The 18103-nt window shown below is 42.9% G+C and overlaps 1 protein-coding gene across 4 annotated transcripts in view; it reads right to left on the bottom strand.

The window, feature by feature from the left end:
• The window catches only part of TMTC4 (transmembrane O-mannosyltransferase targeting cadherins 4), a 54008-nt gene extending 36554 nt beyond the window's left edge, over nt 1-17454 (bottom strand). For 2 of the 4 annotated variants that reach the window (XM_048493282.1, XM_048493283.1), the window contains exons 1-2: nt 17325-17454; nt 12838-13053 (exon numbers count right to left, since the gene is read on the bottom strand). In XM_048493282.1, coding sequence (XP_048349239.1) covers nt 12838-12999 — 162 coding nt within the window. In that variant the 5' untranslated portion in view covers nt 13000-13053; nt 17325-17454. Of the gene's footprint in view, nt 1-12837; nt 13054-17324 lie in introns of those variants that run through there. The other 2 variants (XM_048493284.1, XM_048493285.1) reach the window with 1 other exon arrangement.
• Between the last annotated feature and the right edge of the window lie 649 nt (nt 17455-18103).

Here is an 18103-nt window from a genome sequence, read left to right as displayed (position 1 = left end):
AAGTGATCTGTGAGTCTTAGTAGGCCACAAGCTGAACATGAGTCAACTGTGTGATGTGGCAGCTAAGAAAGCTAATGGGATTCTGGGCTGCATGAATAGGAGTATACGTCTAGATCAGTGACAGCTAACCTTTTTGAGACCAAGTGCCAAAATTGCAACCTAAAACCCACTTCTTTATCGCAAAGTGCCAACATGGCAATTTAACCTGAATACTGAGGTTTTAGTTTAGAAAAAACGGTTGGCTCCGAGGCATGCGTTACTCAGGAGTAAGCTTGGTGGTAGTCCGTGACTTTGCTTTGAAGCAACAGTGCAACTCTTCCAATGGGTGACCCATGACCCTAGGAGGGTTTACTCAGAAGCAAGCCCCATTGCCAGCAACCGAGCTTACTCCCAGGTAAAGGATCATGCTTTAGTTCTTCGCATGAAAATCAGTGGGGTTTAACAGGGTTACATACACTTCACAGGGTTACATACACTGCTTCCCCAAAACTAGGTTGTAGGTTTAATGCTAATAATCGGGCCCAGCAGCCCAGGCCAGCCTAGATGAGTGCGGGGGGGGTGGGGGGCAACTCTGCATGTGCCCAAAGAATGCCACCTCCGGCACCCATGCCATAGGTTCGCCACCACTGGTCTAGATCAAGGGAAGCAATAGTACCACTCTATTCTGAGTTGGTCAGACTTCACCTGGAATACTGCGTCCTTGTGGTCTCTTCTAACTCCTTGATTCTAATGTTGAGAGTAGGTAACAGACGCAGAAACACGTCAGCCATGGGGGCTGTCCAATCTCACAAAGGTAAAAGCACATAAAGGTTAGGCAGGTCCAAGTCAACAGCCTTCTGTGACAGAGGCCACTGTTTCCAAATGGCTGCTTCCTGCAGAAACAACAGTGACGCCTCCTAGGTTTTTTTTTAAAAAATGTATTCTTCTCCAAAAAGGTGAAAGTCATGACTGGCTCTGTATTTTGGGGAAGAGATACTTTGTAGGGATTACAATCCTGTCAGAATAAAGTAATCACAGGGACATTCTCATAGCCACAGAATTCTATCATTACAAAGGCAAGTAACCATCAAATTCAGTTTCACATATGAGTAGTCTAATAGCTGTACAACTAAATCCTATACAAGTTTACTCAATACAAGTTCCACTATATCTAATATGGATGATTCACAGGTAAGGGTGCACAGGACTGCGGACTTAATGTTGCTTTCTTCACACCCAGGACTTGGGCAGTAGCGAGAGAATATCAACATATTTGTTCCACACTAGTAGCAACTTTAGCCATGATGGAAAACGGCAGGCAATCTCATTACATTCACAAAATAGAATGCAAATAATAAAAATTACTGATGCATGGAGCCTAAAGTATTACAGTGCCGAAATAATTTGCACAGCTGATATCCATAGGCTTTAAAAAACCCTTCAATAAATAACAAAATAAGGCAAAGCAAATAAGAGATTCAGAAACACTCTGAATTAAATTGGCCTCCTAGAAATCAGTGCCCAAGCTTCTATTTGATTTAATAGGAGGTGGGATTTTGCCCTGCATTGGTGATTCAATTAGCAGGTTAGCCAGTGAAGTTCCAAAGATGGCAATGTGACTGAATCAGTGTACACAGTCACCAATTCACCTACAGAACAACTGGATTTAACCTTCGTACTCACAATTGTGCTAATTCACACAAACCCAGGTGGGGCTGATTTTCCATCTGGGAAAACTACGTGTCTTTTGATAACTTAAAGACTAACAAGCTGATTGCTGCATTAATTCATACTCTAGAGCAGTGATTCCCAACCAGGGTTCTGTGGTACCCTGGGGTGCCATGAGTATGTAAAATGAGCACAGGGGCCCCCCAAGGCTGTGTACTTTCACCACTTCTCTTCTCTCTGTATACCAATGACTGCATCTCAAACGATCCATCTGTTAAAATACTGAAATTTGCAGATGATACAACAGTGATTGGTCTCATTCGAGACAACGATGAAACCGCATACAGACGGGAGGTTGAACAACTAGCCTCGTGGTGCCACTGGAACAATCTAGAACTGAACACACTTAAAACCGTAGAAATGGTGGTAGATTTCAGGAGAAACCCTCCCATCCTACCTCCTCTCACAATACTAGACAACACAGTATCAATAGTAGAGACCTTTAAATTTCTAGGCTCCATCATATCTCATGACCTAAAATGGTCACCTAATATCAAAAATGTCATCAAAAAAAGCACAACAAAGAATGTTCTTTCTGCGCCAACTCAGGAAGCTCAAACTGCCCAAGGAGCTGCTGATACAGTTCTACAGAGGAATCATTGAGTCTGTCATCTGCACCTCTATAACTGTGTGGTTTGGTTCTGCAACCCAACAAGATCGACACAGACTTCAGAGAATAATCAGAACTGCAGAAAAACAATTGCTGCTAACCTGCCTTCCATTGAGGACCTGTATACTGCGAAGGGTCAAAGGGCTGTGAAAATATTACTGACCCCTCGCATCCTGGACATAAACTGTTTCAACTCTTACCCTCTAAAAGTCGCTACAGATCACTGCACACCAAGACAACTAGACATAAGAACAGTTTTTCCGAATGCCATCACTCTGTTAAACAAATAATTCCCTCGATAGTGTTAAACTATTTATTATATACTTATTATATAATTACTGCACTACTTTTTTCATCATTCCTATTACCCATCTCCTCCCACTTATGACTGTATGACTACAGCCTGTGCTGACATTTTATTTTATTTTATGATTTTACATTTTATGTTTTCATTACTACTGATTGTTTCCTGATTGCTTACTAGACCTATATGACAATCATTAAGTGCTGTACCTTATGATTCTTGACAAATGTATTTTTCTTTTATGTACACTGAGAGCATATGCACCGGAGACAAATTCCTTGTGTGTCCAATCACACTTGGCCAATAAAGATTCTATTCTATTCTATGTCTCAGGGGTACCACGGCAATGCTACTGGCCCCCCTCACTTTTGCGGTGTCTCCTGCCGGCACCAGCAAGGATATGGAGCTGGCCCAGGGGGGAGGGCCTGCCACAAGGTCAGCAGCCACTTCCCACCCACTCCTGTGCTTCCCTTCACCCTGGGAGGGGAAGGTGGGGGGAGGATGGCCGGGGTACTGTGAGATTTGAAGAGTGAGGTCAAGGGTACCGTGATGTCAAAAAGGTTGGAAAACATTGCTCTAGAGCTCACTTCAACCGAGCCATTACCCAGTTTTCAATAAGATAATTTTTTGCCAGGGGAAATTGAATTTCCTTGTTCAGATGTGTTCCTGGTCAACTAAAAAACAAGCCTATAGCACTCCTGCTTTTTATATAGATGCTTCCTTTCCTTGGTTTCCCCACCCCAATTTCAGCTACTTTTAATGTGAAGTGTACAACATTCTGAATACTTATCCATCATTAGGTCAAACCAGAGTTTGCAAACCTGGCTGGCAACACTGCTGCAAACTCCTGGTTAGTGTTAGAATTGTTACCCATCTTATGGTCATGATAGTGGACTCCAATAAGAGATCAATACCTATTAGCGAAGGGGGGAAGGACATTTGAACTCCTTGGGTGTTCCCTATCTCCTAAGCCTAATTAGAAAATCAGGTGATGTTACAGATGTATTAGGTCAAATGTCAATCCAAATTCTCCACTATGGACACAAACACAAGCACTGATTCCAGAGACATCACCAACAATTTTAGAACTGTATCCCTCTGCCCATTTGTAGGCCAGCTCAAATTACTAGATATCACTCTTGCCATGTTAAGTAGGGTTGTCAGCTCTGGGTTGGGAAATATCTGGATATTTTGGGGGTGGAGCCACAGGAGGGCAAGGTTTGCGGAGGGGGGACTTTAATGGAGTGTAATGTAAGAGCGTTCACCCTCCAAAAGCTGTGTTCTCCTTTTTATTGATTTTATAGAAATTACAACAACCTAATAGGAACAATTACACAATAATGATCCACTCCAGAGGCAGTCCTCCCATTGGGCAAAGTGGGCAGCTGCCCAGGGCACCACCTTGTGGTGGGCGACAAAATTGCAGGTTCGTTTGTGGGGGATTTGTATTGTCAGTGTTTTTTCTGTTTTTGGCTTGCAGGGGGCGCAGATTTTAGGCTAGCAGCACCAAAATTTCAGGGATTTTTTTGGGAGACTCTCCTGATGATATGATCCAGGTTTGGTGATGTTTGGTTTAGGGAGTCCAAAGTTATGGACTCCCAAAGGGAGTGCCCCATCCCCCATTGTGGGGCAACCCTTTTGAGGGTCCATAACTTTGGACCCCCTGAACCAAACATCACCAAACCTGGGTGGTATCATCAGTAGGGTCTCACGAAGATACTCTGAAATTTTGGTGCTATAATTGCACCCCTGACAACAGGCACCCCCTAAATTTCCCCAGATTCTCTTTTCAAATCCACTCCCTTCCTGCCAATGCTTTTCTTTCTTTCTTTCTTTCTTTCTTTCTTTCTTTCTTTCTTTCTTTCTTTCTTTCTTTCTTTCTTTCTTTCTTTCTTTCTTTGGACCTTTCCACACACGCAGAATAATGTGTTTTCAAATCACTTTCACAACTGTTTGCAAGTGGATTTTGCTATTCTGCACAGCTTCAAAGAGCATTGAATGCAGTTTGAACGTGCATTATTCTGCATGTGCAGAAGGAGCCTGTCTTTCTTTCTTTCTTTTTCTGTGTTTACTTTATTTCTTTTATTCTCTTTCTTTTATTCTTTCTTTTATTTATTTATTTATTTTCTTTTATTTATTTATTTTCTTTCTTTTATTCTCTCAGTGCCTAATAAAGGTTATTGTTATTATTATTAAATCCACCCACTTCGGCATGGATTTAAAGGGAGAATCTGAGGTCCCCAGTTTTAACATTGAAAGGGATGCTGTTTCAGAGTGGGGGAGAATCCACCCCAAAATAGCATCATACCAATGTTAGTTCGCTTAGGATCCCAGATTCTCTTTAATGTGGATTTAAAAGGAGAATCTGGGCTCCTAGTTTAAAACACCATTGAAAATGATGCTGTTTGGGGGTGGATTCCAGCATCACTTGTTTAAACTAGGGAGCCCAGATTCTCCTTTTAAATCCACCTTAAAGGGAGAATCCGGGGTCCCCAGTTTAAATAACATTGAAAGTGATGCTGTTTCCCAATTGGGGGGACTGGATACACCACCATAAAATGTTTTCATAGCAGTAATAAAACATTTTGAAAGCATTTTGAAAATGTTTTCCAAAAATTATTTCTGCTGTGTGTCATGGCCCATTGCTGTGTTCAGATTTGTGAGTTGGGGATATTCTATAATGTGATGGTGACTTTGAAACAACCTGGTGGAAAAAATCATTGTTTGGTCACAGTGGGGGAGGGTGGCCGCCCAAGGGGGGGCATCAAACTCAGGTTTTGCCCAGGGCTCCAGTTTGTCTAGAAATGCTTCTGATCCAGTCACTCCACACTACAAAAACAACATAAGAGAAAAACTACAAATAACTATGTAGACTTTCCACCCATTACCCATTGTAAAAGTTATCCATAATATAATAAACTTTTCATTGATATTAAAACCAGAAAGCTTTAAGATCTTAGTAAGTACTTTAAACCAAATTCAATTTATAAAAAAACAGCTAAGTAAATGCAGATATAACTATAGTATAACATCTCCCTACCTTGGTACAAAAATTGAAGAGTTATATATAAATATCCTTCACATACACGCTACAGGAGTCAGTGCTATCAGTCACAGACCAGGAAAGGGATTTGGGCGTCTTAGTTGATAGTTCCATGGGAATGTCAACTCAGTGCATGGCAGCTGTGAAAAAGGCAAACTCTATGCTGGGGATCATTAGGAAAGGAATTGATAATAAAACTGCAAAGATTGTCATGCCCTTATATAAAGCAGTGGTACGATCGCACTTGGAGTACTGTGTTCAGTTCTGGTCATCACATCTCAAAAAGGATATCAAAGAGATAGAAAAAGTGCAGAGAAGAGCAACGAGGATGATTGAGGGACTGGAGCACCTTCCTTATGAGAAGAAGCTGCAGTGTTTGGGACTCTTTAGTTTGGAGAGGAGTCATCTGAGGGGGGATATGATTGAACTCTATAAAATTATGCATGGGGTAGAAAATGTCAACAGAGAGAAATTTTTCTCTTTCTTGCAATACTAAAACCAGGGGGCATACATTGAAATTGCTGGGGGGAAGAATTAGGACTAATAAAAGGAAACACTTCTTCATGCAACGTCTGATTGGTGTTTGGAATATGCTGCCACAGGAGGTGGTGATGGCCACTAACCTGGATAGCTTTAAAAGGGGCTTGGACAGATTTATGGAGGAGAAGTCGATCTATGGCTACCAATCTTGATCCTCCTTGATCTGAGATTGCAAATGCCTTAGAAGACCAGGGGCTCAGGAGCAGCAGCAGCAGAAGGCCATTGCTTTCACATCCTGCATGTAAGCTCCCAAAGGTATCTGGTGGGCCACTGCGAGTAGCAGAGTGCTGGACTAGATGGAGTCTGGTCTGATCCAGCAGGCTTTTTCTTATGTTATATTTAAATGTGTTTCTTTATTAACATTCATATCAAACATATCAAACATTTAACAAGCAGCCATTTTCTCCAGGGAAACTGGTTTTTATTGTCTGGAGATCTGTTGTACTAGCAGATCTCCAGGCCCCACCTGGAGGGTGGCACCCCAAGTGTTAAGGCCATCTACAACAGCATCTCCACAGCAAATTATCCGCCCCAGATAGTGACTACATCAGCACAGTGGCTGAATCAGAGCCATGACACAGATGCTACCCAAGGGCGAAAGCCAACAATAAAATGGAGATGGGTCAGATATAGCCCTTCTATGATGGCACCAGCTCATGTAGCAAATACTGCTTCAAACTGCAGCCAAGGGTAAGAAAGCCACCCACAGAGAGCGTGTTTTCAGCAGCAGCAGTAGCAGCAGCATCCCGAAAGTAATTCACAGACCATCCTTAACCTTCCACTGAACTCAGCAGGACTTGTTTCCCAGAAAATATTTATTTGTTTTAAAACATTTCTGTTTTACTGGCAGAGGCAGGGCACTCAAGGTAGTTTCACATCTGAATGCAACTAGAATAAAGCCAGCTACATACAATCAATAGAAGTAAAACTTCAATAGGAAAAATGAAAAATATGCATGATAAATTGGCTTCTGGCCTACTGTGGAGCTGTCTGACAACACCGCCGTTACCTCCTCATTCAATCTGGGCTGACAAATGTTATGACTCATGCAACAGTTGAAACATATGCCTGAGAAGTGGTTATGTAAATTACCCAACTCAAAAAGCAACCCAGAAGAAGAAGCTAAGAATACGGAAACATTGCCTATGGGAAACAATAACAAAAACTTTAGTTATTGATTAGTCCCACACACACACACAAAAAGGAATGCTATTTTTCCATCCACTTTCAACAAGCGCACATTTGGAAAAGTCATGCATATATTCCTCTTACTGCTTAGAATATCCAGTTTCAAGCATCTGAGTTTAAATAACAGCCTTTGCATCAATGGGTGTAACATTCAGAAAAAGATTCATTCTAATTAATACATGCAACTGAGACACATTCTGCCTGAAATGCTTTACTTGTCCAAATGTCTGCCCTTCTTAAACACACAAAAGACAAATCATTTGCTGTACACAGCTTTTTAAGAGCTGCTTGTAATGGCAAGAAAGCATCTGGAAAACAGCCCTGAATGCCAATAAAACCTAGTAACAGACTGCTCTGTGCTATAGTAGGCAGTGTGCCAACCGCAGAAGAGTACCACAAGCTGGAATTGTAAAGGCAGAAGAAAAAGTTAATAAAAGAATCACAGTATGGCGTCCACCACCAGCTTGCCCATAATCTATAGATCTATGAAACGGCTTCACCGGCTAGAGCTCGCACGGAAAAAGAACGAAATATGATGTGCTATCAATGAAGTCAACTTTCATTATGTCTTGCATTCTGCCTTGTTCAAAGGGCAGCTCATTGACTTCAGTTTCTGGAAGTGGCTTTAATTAAGTAGAACTAGAAAATAAAGCAACATTTCAGCAGGAACAAAACATACCATTTTGTTTTAAGACAAATGTGCAATGATATAAAATCAAAAATAAATTAAGTCCCCCCCCCATTTTAAAATGCAGACTGTGTATTGTAGTTTATTTGCTGAACTGATTGATTTTATGCTACTATCCTTGAGCAGAATCTTAATGCATTTTTTGAAGGAGGAAGCAGATAAATTGAACACTAATATATTTAATACAAAAGAGTTTGGACAAGGGGAGCAAATTGCAAGCACAAACACTGCAACAGGCTAGTCAAATGGATTACGGAAGGGTATTCCAGTATGGATGGTAGGCGCATGAGGAGCCTGCTGTGTGAACGCTTGTGCTAGGGGTTTGGGAACAAGCTGGAACACACTGTAAACAGTGATCATACGCAGGACGACAAATCTGGACATATATTTTCGAAGGTTTCCTTCAAGGGAATTCACTGTAGAATGCAGGGTATTATCCCCTTTTGTCATGACATTTAAAGGAAATAACCCTATGTATGTTGTCATGTGCTTCTCCGTAAGCTAAGAGCCAAGAGACAGAGATTTGCCTAAAGCTAATCCGACAAAAACATTGAATATGGCTGAAAGATCAGTGGAACCCAAGCCTTCCTACCCAGCTCCCCAGGCCATTTGGGGCCATTTTCCATTTACTGCATCACAAAACCTCTTGTGCAGGGGTAGGGAACCTGCGGCTCTCCAGATGTTCAGGAACTACAATTCCCATCAGCCCCTACCAGCATGGCCAATTGGCCATGCTGACAGAGGCTGATGGGAATTGTAGTTCCTGAACATCTGGAGAGCCGCAGGTTCCCTACCCCTGCTCTTGTGTATAGAAGGTAAGTTAGTGACATCATAAGAGTGAAAGGTAGACCACACTTTCAAATCTAAATACAGCTGGTGAGACACACAATTTGGCAGGGGCCACGGCTGAGAGGCAGCACATGTACTTGGCATGGAAAAGGTGCCAGGTTCATTCCCCAGCATCTCCAGTTAAACAGATCGGGACGTAAGTGATGTGAAATACCTCTGTCTGAGATACTTGAGAGCTGCTGCCAATCTGATTGGACAATACTGACTCTGATGGATCAAGGGTTTTATTCACTATAAGGCCAGCTTCAATGTGATCATGTGACAGGTCCCCTCCCCTTTACACAACAAAAATAAAGCTTAGCCAGATGCCCTCAGTCCTTCACTCAGATGCCCTTAGTCCTTCACTCATCTCCACCTTCTGGCTGCTAATGGTTTCAGTAGCTGGCCCTTGAGATGTCTCTGTTTGATAACAGCCCGTTTCACAGAAGATATCTCAACAAAAATAACTTGGGCAGGAAAGACCTGGTAGTTAAATAGCTTAATAGTGTCCCTCTTAAGGGCAGAAATATGGGGCCATCTGATTATTCAGATTTAAATGTCATGATATTTTAGAAGGGGGTAGTAGTAAAGTGAAATATGAAAAAAACACCTAGGATTTTTAAATATTTTAACAAATGCATTTATGTTCTACCTCTATACTGTAAATAAATAATGCATGTAAACACAAAAATGTACAGAACTGGTACTTTAAAATCCCCAAATAGGAAACACATAAATCAGCACCAAAAAAACCCCTGCCAAATTTAAAAGTGGCGTGTACAAGAAATGTAAAAGGGGGGAAATCACCAAAGAGGAATTCAAACAAATAGCCAGGATGTGTAGGGAGAAAGTTAGAGAAACTAAAGCGCAGAATAAGCTCAAGCTTGCCTAAGAGGTAAAAAAATAATAATTTAAAATGCTTTTTTGGTTATGTCAATAGCAAAGAAAGAAAAAGGATATGATAGAGTTACTGCATGGAGAAGATGGCAAAATGCTAACAGGGAACAGACAGAACTACTCAACACCAACTTTGCCTCAGTCATCTCCCAAAAGGAAAGCAGTGCTCAACTGAAGAAAATGGAACAGAAGATACAGTAGGGGAAATTCAACGCAGAATAAATAATGAAGGAGTATAGGAATACCTGGCTATTTAAATGAATTCAAATTCTCAGGGTCTGATGAACTTCCTCCTAGCATATTAAAAGAACTGGCAGAAGTAATCTCAAAACCACTTGCAATAATCTTTGAGAACTCCTGGAGAGCAGAAGAAGTCCCAGAAGACTGGTGGAAGGCTAATTTTGTCGCCATCTTCAAAAAGGGGAAAAAAGAGGACCCAAACAATTACAGGCCAGTCAGCCTATCAATACCAGGAAAGATTCTCAAGCAGATCATTAAACAGACAGTCTGTAAGCACTTAGAAGGGAATGCCAAGATCACCAGAAGTCAACATGGGTTTCTCAAAAACAAGTCATGTGAGACTAATTTGATAAAGTGACAAGTTTGGTAGACAAAGGGAATGCTGTGGATATAGAATACCTTGATTTCAGTAAGACCTTTGACAAGGTCCCCTATGACATTCTTGCAAGCAAGCTAGTAAAATGTGAGCTAGACAATGGTACTGTTAGATGGATTTGTAATTGGTTGACTGACCGACCCCAAAGGGTGCTCACCAATGGCTCATCTTCATCCTGGAAAGAAATGACTAATGGGGTGCTGCAGGGTTCTGTCCTGGGTTCAGTGCTATTCAATTTTTTTCTCAATGACTTGGATGATGGAATAGGGGGCATGCTAATCAAATTTGCAGGTGACATCAAATTAGGAGTAGTAGTTAATACTACTGAGGACAGGGTCAGAATTCAAAATCACCTGGGCAAATTAGAAAGCTGGGCCAAAGCACTTAGGCAGAACAAATGAAATGAATGGATATAAGAAGGGTTATAGATGGTTTGCAACAGTACATGTGAAAGGGATCGGAGAGTCTTAGTGGACCACAAGTTGAACATGAGTCAGCAGCATGATGAGGCAGCCAAGAAAGCCAATGTGATTCTGGGCTGTATCAATAGGAGTATATTGTTTAGATTGAGAGAAATAATAGTACCATTGATCAGACCTCACCTGGAATACAGTGTCCACTTCTGGGTGGTACAGTTCAAGAAGGATATTGACAAGCTGGAACGGGTCCAGAGGAGGACGACCAAAACGTTAAAAGGTTTTCCATGGATTCCATGACCTATGAGGAGTGGCTTAGAGAGCTAGGAATGCTCAGTCTGGAGAAGAGGGATGACATGATAGCCATGTTTACATATTTGAAAGGATGTAATGTTGAAGATAGAAGAAACTTGCTTTCTGCTACTCCAGAAATTAACTCAAGGAGTAATGGATTCAAGGTGCAGGAAAAGAGATTCCACATAAACATCAGGAAGACCTTCCTGACAATAAGGGCTGTTCGACAGTGGAATAGACTGCCTTGGGGGGGGGGGGGGGGGAGTCTCCTTCTTTGGAGGTTTTTAAACAGAGGCTGGATGGTCCTCTGTCAGGAGTGTTTTGATGTGTGTTCCTGCATGGAAGAGGGTTAGACTTGATGGCCCTTGTGGTTTCCTCCAACTCTATGATTCTATGAACCAGTAAAATAGCAGTGTTAGATCAAGAAAACAACAGAATTAGAATAAGGAACAAAAAGCCCTACCAATGCCTGAAGCTCTTCAAAACAGAAACTATTTTAAGAAAACAGGAATATACTGGACAAGGTCAAAGAACCTCCTGAAGAAAATCACTCTGTGGTCTGGGCCCAATGGCTGAAAAGGTGCAGAACACCTGAGAATTCTCAAGCCCTTCAATGGGCATCTCTTTACTTTCAAAAAAAGCATTGTCATTGCTTGTGCTTCCCTATATAACTATTCCAGGAATCTGAAAATGCATGACACAGCATGAAATCGATCCTTCTCATCTGTTCTATCTTTAGGAATACAACTAAATTACACAGTAATTGCTTGTGTACATTAAAATTCAGGACACAAACCATATCAAATAAACTGTTTGAAGTTAGCTATCACAGTGCAGCTTTCCCCCACCCCCATATTATGTCAAATCTCCTGTGTCTGTGTGAGGCAATGACATTTGACCAGTATGGAACTTGTATATATATATTTTCTAAAATTAAAAATGCAGTTTCTTTTATTAATACCATAGTTCACAGAACTTAGTAAGTTTTGGTCCCAAAACATTCCCTCCACATTTGGACAGGAGTCATACGCTTATGGTTCACCAGCTTGTTCTTGGTATTTGCATTTCTCTCACCAGCAGAAGACAAGTGTAATACCATTATATGACAGGGGAATATCTGGTAAATAAAATAGATAGATGGCAATCAGTGCTTGCCCTCCCTGCTCTGGTCCAGTAGTGGTGGTCCAAATTCTGACTATGAAAAGAAGATGCTTACTTTAAAGATGTGGCAGCTCATGAACTTAAATGGTTTTTTTTATGGTGACTCGGTTTTTGCATCTCTCAGACCCTTGGGATGGTAAGAGCAGTTGGTTATGAAGGAATCACTGATTTTCCATTCAATTATTTGAATTTCCTCATGAAATGTGGTTAATTATGGCCCTGGTTCACAATATGAAAATTTGAAAAAAGAAAAAGCATCTTCTTCTTCAAATACAAGTTTTACTACAGGACATTTTGTTATGCTGAGACAGAGTTGCTAATTAGTCTGCAAACGTTACTAGTCCACAAAAAGTTTTACTAGTCTATCTACCATACAAGTCATCTGTGGTTTAAAAAAAATCACCAATGCACACTAACCAGTTTGGTGTCATTTTCAAGAGTTTTCCTGCCTGCTCACCTAGAGGACATTCTTACATTTCATAGTAAACTTAACCAAGTGGCTATTTACACACCTGAATGAAAATCTAAGACAGAATACAACCAACCTTATTATTAAGGATAGCTTCAGAGTCATCGAAGACAAAGTCACCATCATAGCTGTTAGCAAAGCAGATGACGGAAAGAAGCCCCACAACCGTTTTAGCCCAGCATGACGGAAGGGGCCATAGCGGGAGGTCATGGTCCAGGTGATCTTCTGTCTGTGCCATTGTGTACAATACTTGTCCAAAAGTTGGAATGTCAACATTATGCTGGTTTCAAATCTGAAATAAAGACAACACACATTTTAAAGCTAACTCAAAGTTTTGACAGTTTGTCAGTCTATACAGATAGATAATAGTCACACTGGGGAAAAAACAGGGAAAAGCAGAAAATGGCGGTGAGGAATCATTTGAAGAGGGTGAGTGCAAACAAAAGCAGGGGATTGATGATGAAAGGGCCAATCTTGTATACAGTACCAACAGAAGTGGAAGCAGCCCAGGCCTGTGAGGCAGATCTTCAATTGCTGAGCAGAAAATATGCAACACCCTAGGAAACTCCGTCCCTCAACATCTGTTTATTTACTCTCTTCCCCAACCTCGGAATCATCAACCCAACAATATAAATTGGAACTATGCAATGCACAGTTCCTGCTTTTGTAGTAGCAAAAGAATAGAGGTTTTTGAAGGTGACATTACTAGATGCATTAACAAAAAGGTGGCGGAAAACTATCCGACCATTCAGCATTCAAATGTGTTGAAATGAATCTGGACCTTTGATGTCATCAGTTTCTCCCAACAGGTATTGACATCACAACAGTAACCTTTTCCAGCTGTCCTCACACATTTTGCATTACTAACTAGGGACAGAGAAAACTGTACCTCTGTAATAAAACTGTAATAAAGTCACCTCAGGGACAAAAATCCCTTAATATTGTCATATGTGTGGTATGTCTATAGATGCTGGGAATGAACTTACTATTCCTCTCAACATTCCTACATGTACTATGCACAGCAGTGTCCACATCTTGGATCTCTGGTGGCTTTCATCCTCAGATATAACTACCTCACCACCCCACCTCCCACATTGTCCAGGGAAGGGAGGCATCATACAAATGGCAGGGGTTTCCTTTATGACATGAACCATTTATGACATGCTGCAGCAAAGACTGAGACTGTAACTCCTGGCCCTTGATGATCTCTGGGAGCAGAAAAAACGTGTTGCACACCAAGCTGCCACCCAAAATTTAATACATGAAAAAGTGCAAACTGAGTATCACATACACCTCATACCATCAATTAAGTATAAAGATAATATAAAACATAAATAACATTGCACCCGTTTCTTTTTGTTGTTACCTTAGTGATGTTTGCCATATGCCACATCTTAAATACCAAATCCAACCCAATCTTCTAAGCATCCACATAATGGCCAAGAAATTAAACCAATTGTTTCAACTTAAAATGTATTTGGAAGAGTGGATCTGTCCATCTCAGCTAATAAGTTAACTTAACATTGCTTGTATACAGTACTGGGTCTTCTAAATTCACATCTGTGTACAGCATATTTTATCTCCTGTCCATTCATACAGCCTTTCTGTGAGGAGAACTGAGTTGCAGGCTCACAACAGACAGACATCCCACCAATAAAGGCTTACTTTCCCCTACATACTGTGGATGTAGGAGCTCACAGAAAAGCTCATGAGCTTCCCACAACCCACTGTATACTCTGAAAATCCAATGCTGGGGTCAGAGGACTAGGGCTAAGGAATTCGTGGGTTGGGAAATTCCTGTAGGTTTTGGGGATGCAACTTGGGGAGGAGGAGTTTGGCAAAGAAAGGGACCTCTGACAGTCCACCATAGAGTCCACCTTCCGAAGCGGCCATTTTGTCCAGGGGAACTGATCTCTGTTAGCTGGAGATCAGCTGTAATTCCAGGAGATCCCCAAGCTCCACCAGGTGGTTGGGAATCCTTCAGTGAACACTTATAAACAAAAGACATTTCAGCACAGGGAGGTTACAGTAACAAGGAGGAATGGGGAAAATAGACCTCGGTGGCCAATCAGACTAACTCTGCAACTGAGATTTGGCCCAGTTTCCCTCTGTCATTGCAGCCCCTTGTTCATGACAGACCTGCCCAAACCTGAGCATGGTTTTTTTTTGAGAGGGGGAGGTCAGGGTGTTCCCAGGGGGAATCTACTCCATCAACTCTTGCACATTTCTCCATAGGATCCAGCCACATGAAGCAATCCACCTTGGTGCTTGTATTTGTCCTTTGTTCATATGGAATTCAGTCCTAACACACGAGCTGAAGGTCATAGAAAATTCAGCCATAATGTCAGGAGCAGCATCCACTAAACTTTCTACATGTCACACAATCTTAAAAACCTGCAGATCAGTCAAGAATGGAAAACTGTTTGTGCTGCCAACTACACCAATCAGAGAAAGTTTCTTTGTACAGTGAGGAACTCCCATTATCCCATGAATTCATTGCTCAAGACTGGCTTTACATAAGCAAGTAATGTAGTACAGACAGCAGACTCAGATTCTCTGATGTGATACACTGTTGAGTTCATCCTAGCTACAGAAATTCTTCCAAAATTTGCCTCCTTCCTTTTGCTTTTTTCACCCTCTGGCCCTATTATCTTCTTGCGCCAAGTTTCCATTGCAAAGTGCTCCACCCCAGTCCAAACCACAGGACAATTCATACTACCTCCCACAACAAAGTCTTAACTAGGATTTGGGATTCTTCACTTATTCTAGACCTTCATACCTTGAACATTCTGCCCCTTCTATGGGATCTGCTTATGATGTTTCACTCTGCCTTTCCTGAGATTAGATTTTAAACTAATAGAATTTTGCCAGTCTATCAACAGTTGGGAGGAGCCCTCACCTATTTTGAGTGGATTAATTACATTTTTAATTGGATCTTTTTCTCAAAACTGGACTTTCTTTGCAACACAGTCCCATGCTGCCACCAGTGTTTCTGTTCCTTACAGCTTTTAGTATATGTTTATCTGTCTAACAGGTGTATGTGTCATCACCCCATGGGTCAGTAACAACCCAGTGTTTGCACCGGGCCTACCTTTACCTTAACAGATGTAGACTTCAGGTATTTGATGAAGTGAGATCTGACTCACAAAAGTATATGGGAATAAATGCTGTTAGTCTGTAAGATTATACTTGGCGGTTTTAGTCAATTATATTTCTTTGTGTCTTACAATTTGATAATGGGGCCTAGATTTCATTCTGTTCACAGAAACTGGATTACTTCTTTTAAGAATTTTTTTTAAAAAAAAGGGGGGGGGGGTAAAAGTCATGACTTCCCGGCTGGATATACAGGACTCTAACATTTTAGATATGTGCATTCCAAAAACCAACAGAAAAGGAAATGTCAATCATCATAGTGTTTATATAAAGCTCCAAGGCCCTACTTATTCAAAGCAATGGCATTGCTGGAAACTCTAATCGGACTACATGCTCCATACAGGTATTAATTCAGTCCAGGACTGAGCTTGTGTTACTATAGCAATGTCCCCTATAAAAGTGCCCATAAAATATACATGAACTGAAACACAACAGCTAACAGGAACCTCTCAACTATTATGCTAATATCCCATTTCCCTGATGGCTTCAAACCAGCCTATCATCCCCGCCCCCCTACCAAATTGGTGAAAATATAAAGGAAGTTTTAAAAAGGACCCAGAATAGCTTCAGGTTTATTTTTTATTGCATTTTATTTGCAGAGCACAGGTTACACACTCTACTTTCAAAAACCGATAAAATAGTATTATTTAAACCCCACCCCCGTCTTCCCACCACCCAGGAAGAAAGACAGAGGACCGTTTTAAGGTTTTCGCCACCCCAATAAGTGAAAAGGAATGAAAACCATGCACAAACTCGATCGTAACAGGGCACGGGGTCTTTGATCGCCTTGGAATATGTTGCAGCGGTCCTGCAAGAAACCAAAACAGACTTTCTTTCAAAAGAATGACGCCTACCATAGTGCTTGCATTAAAAAAAGCTCATAGGCTGTTCTGCCCAGCCCCAGACAGCAGCAGCAGCAACCCATCCAGGTCCCTTGTGCACCAACCCCCGGCCACCCAGCATTAACTCCCACCGAGTTCAACGGGGCTTATTTCCTAACTCAGTCATCGGAGGACTCCAGCCAGGATCCAGCCCTCCCGGCTCAGCAAAGCAGGTAATGCAGCACCGCGAGAGGCGCTGGACGCCTTCCAGCGGTCGGGCTGGGCGGATCGCGATGCCAAACACAACTCCAGCGGAGTTCGGGGACGTGGGGAGGAGAAGAGACCTCCAATCCATCGGGGCCGGACCCGGCGCCCCGCTCCCCTGGCCCTTTGTTTTGTCTGGCGCGCTCCCTTTTGTCTTGGCAGCGCGTTGCGGAGCTGGGTGCAAACCCTGCGCTGCTCGCCTGCCGCATAGAGCGCGCGCGCTGGGGAGCCCGGGGACCCTGCCCTGCAGAGAGGGGACCCCCCCTCCACTCCGCCAGCGATCGCCCCGCCACCTCCTGCCTCCAGCCCCCCACCCCGGCTTTACCTGCAGCCAGAAACAGCCCGAGCGGCATCTCCCACCCGAGCGCGAAACTCTGCGCGCTCGCCCTCCTGCAGGAGCCGCGGGGCTGGGCCGGCTCGAGGGAGGAGCCTGGCGCCGGGCAGGGGCCCTTTCCGCGCCCATTGGCTCGCCCCGCTTCCTCATCCTTCCCCCCAGCCCCTCCAACGGAGCCGCTCTGCTCATTGGCGGGGCCGGGCTGACGTCTGGAAGGGAAAGAGGCGGGCCGAGGAGGCGGCGCCGCAGGGGCGCCCGGGCTCAGGCTGGCAGCCGCAGCCCGTCGCGCTCTGCTTTAAACCTTGTGCGCCCAGCTTGCAGCCTCACTTGCCCACGTTGTCTTCAGCTCAGGTTCGCATTCCCCTTGGCACTGTTGGGGTTCTTCTACTTGCCACAGGTGCATGACAGGCAGAAATTCGTTCTGAGGGGCCTCTCCCTCTTCATGGCATCGCCCTGTTGGGAAAAGCAGAAGCGGGTAAAGTGGGGGGGGGGGGGGCACTCGCCGTTCCTAACGCGTTAGCATTAGCCTGCACTTTATTTTCCAAGGCAGAGAATGGCAGGTCTGGGGCAGGAAAAAAAAAACCTTTGGGGTTGGTCATCCTTAATTTTCTCTTGTAATAAGTACAAGAGGGAGGTGGCTTCTTCACCTTGAAGGAGTTGTCCCGTGTTGGGGGGAAAACAGGGGCATAACGAGGCAGCCCTGGGCAAACTGTAGCCCTGGGCAAAACCTGAGTTGGATGCCCCCCCCCCCCATGGGTGGCCACTCCACC

Source organism: Sphaerodactylus townsendi, linkage group LG04, assembly GCF_021028975.2.
Source record: "Sphaerodactylus townsendi isolate TG3544 linkage group LG04, MPM_Stown_v2.3, whole genome shotgun sequence".
NCBI lineage: Eukaryota > Metazoa > Chordata > Lepidosauria > Squamata > Sphaerodactylidae > Sphaerodactylus > Sphaerodactylus townsendi.
This window is presented reverse-complemented; position numbering and strand designations above follow the sequence as displayed.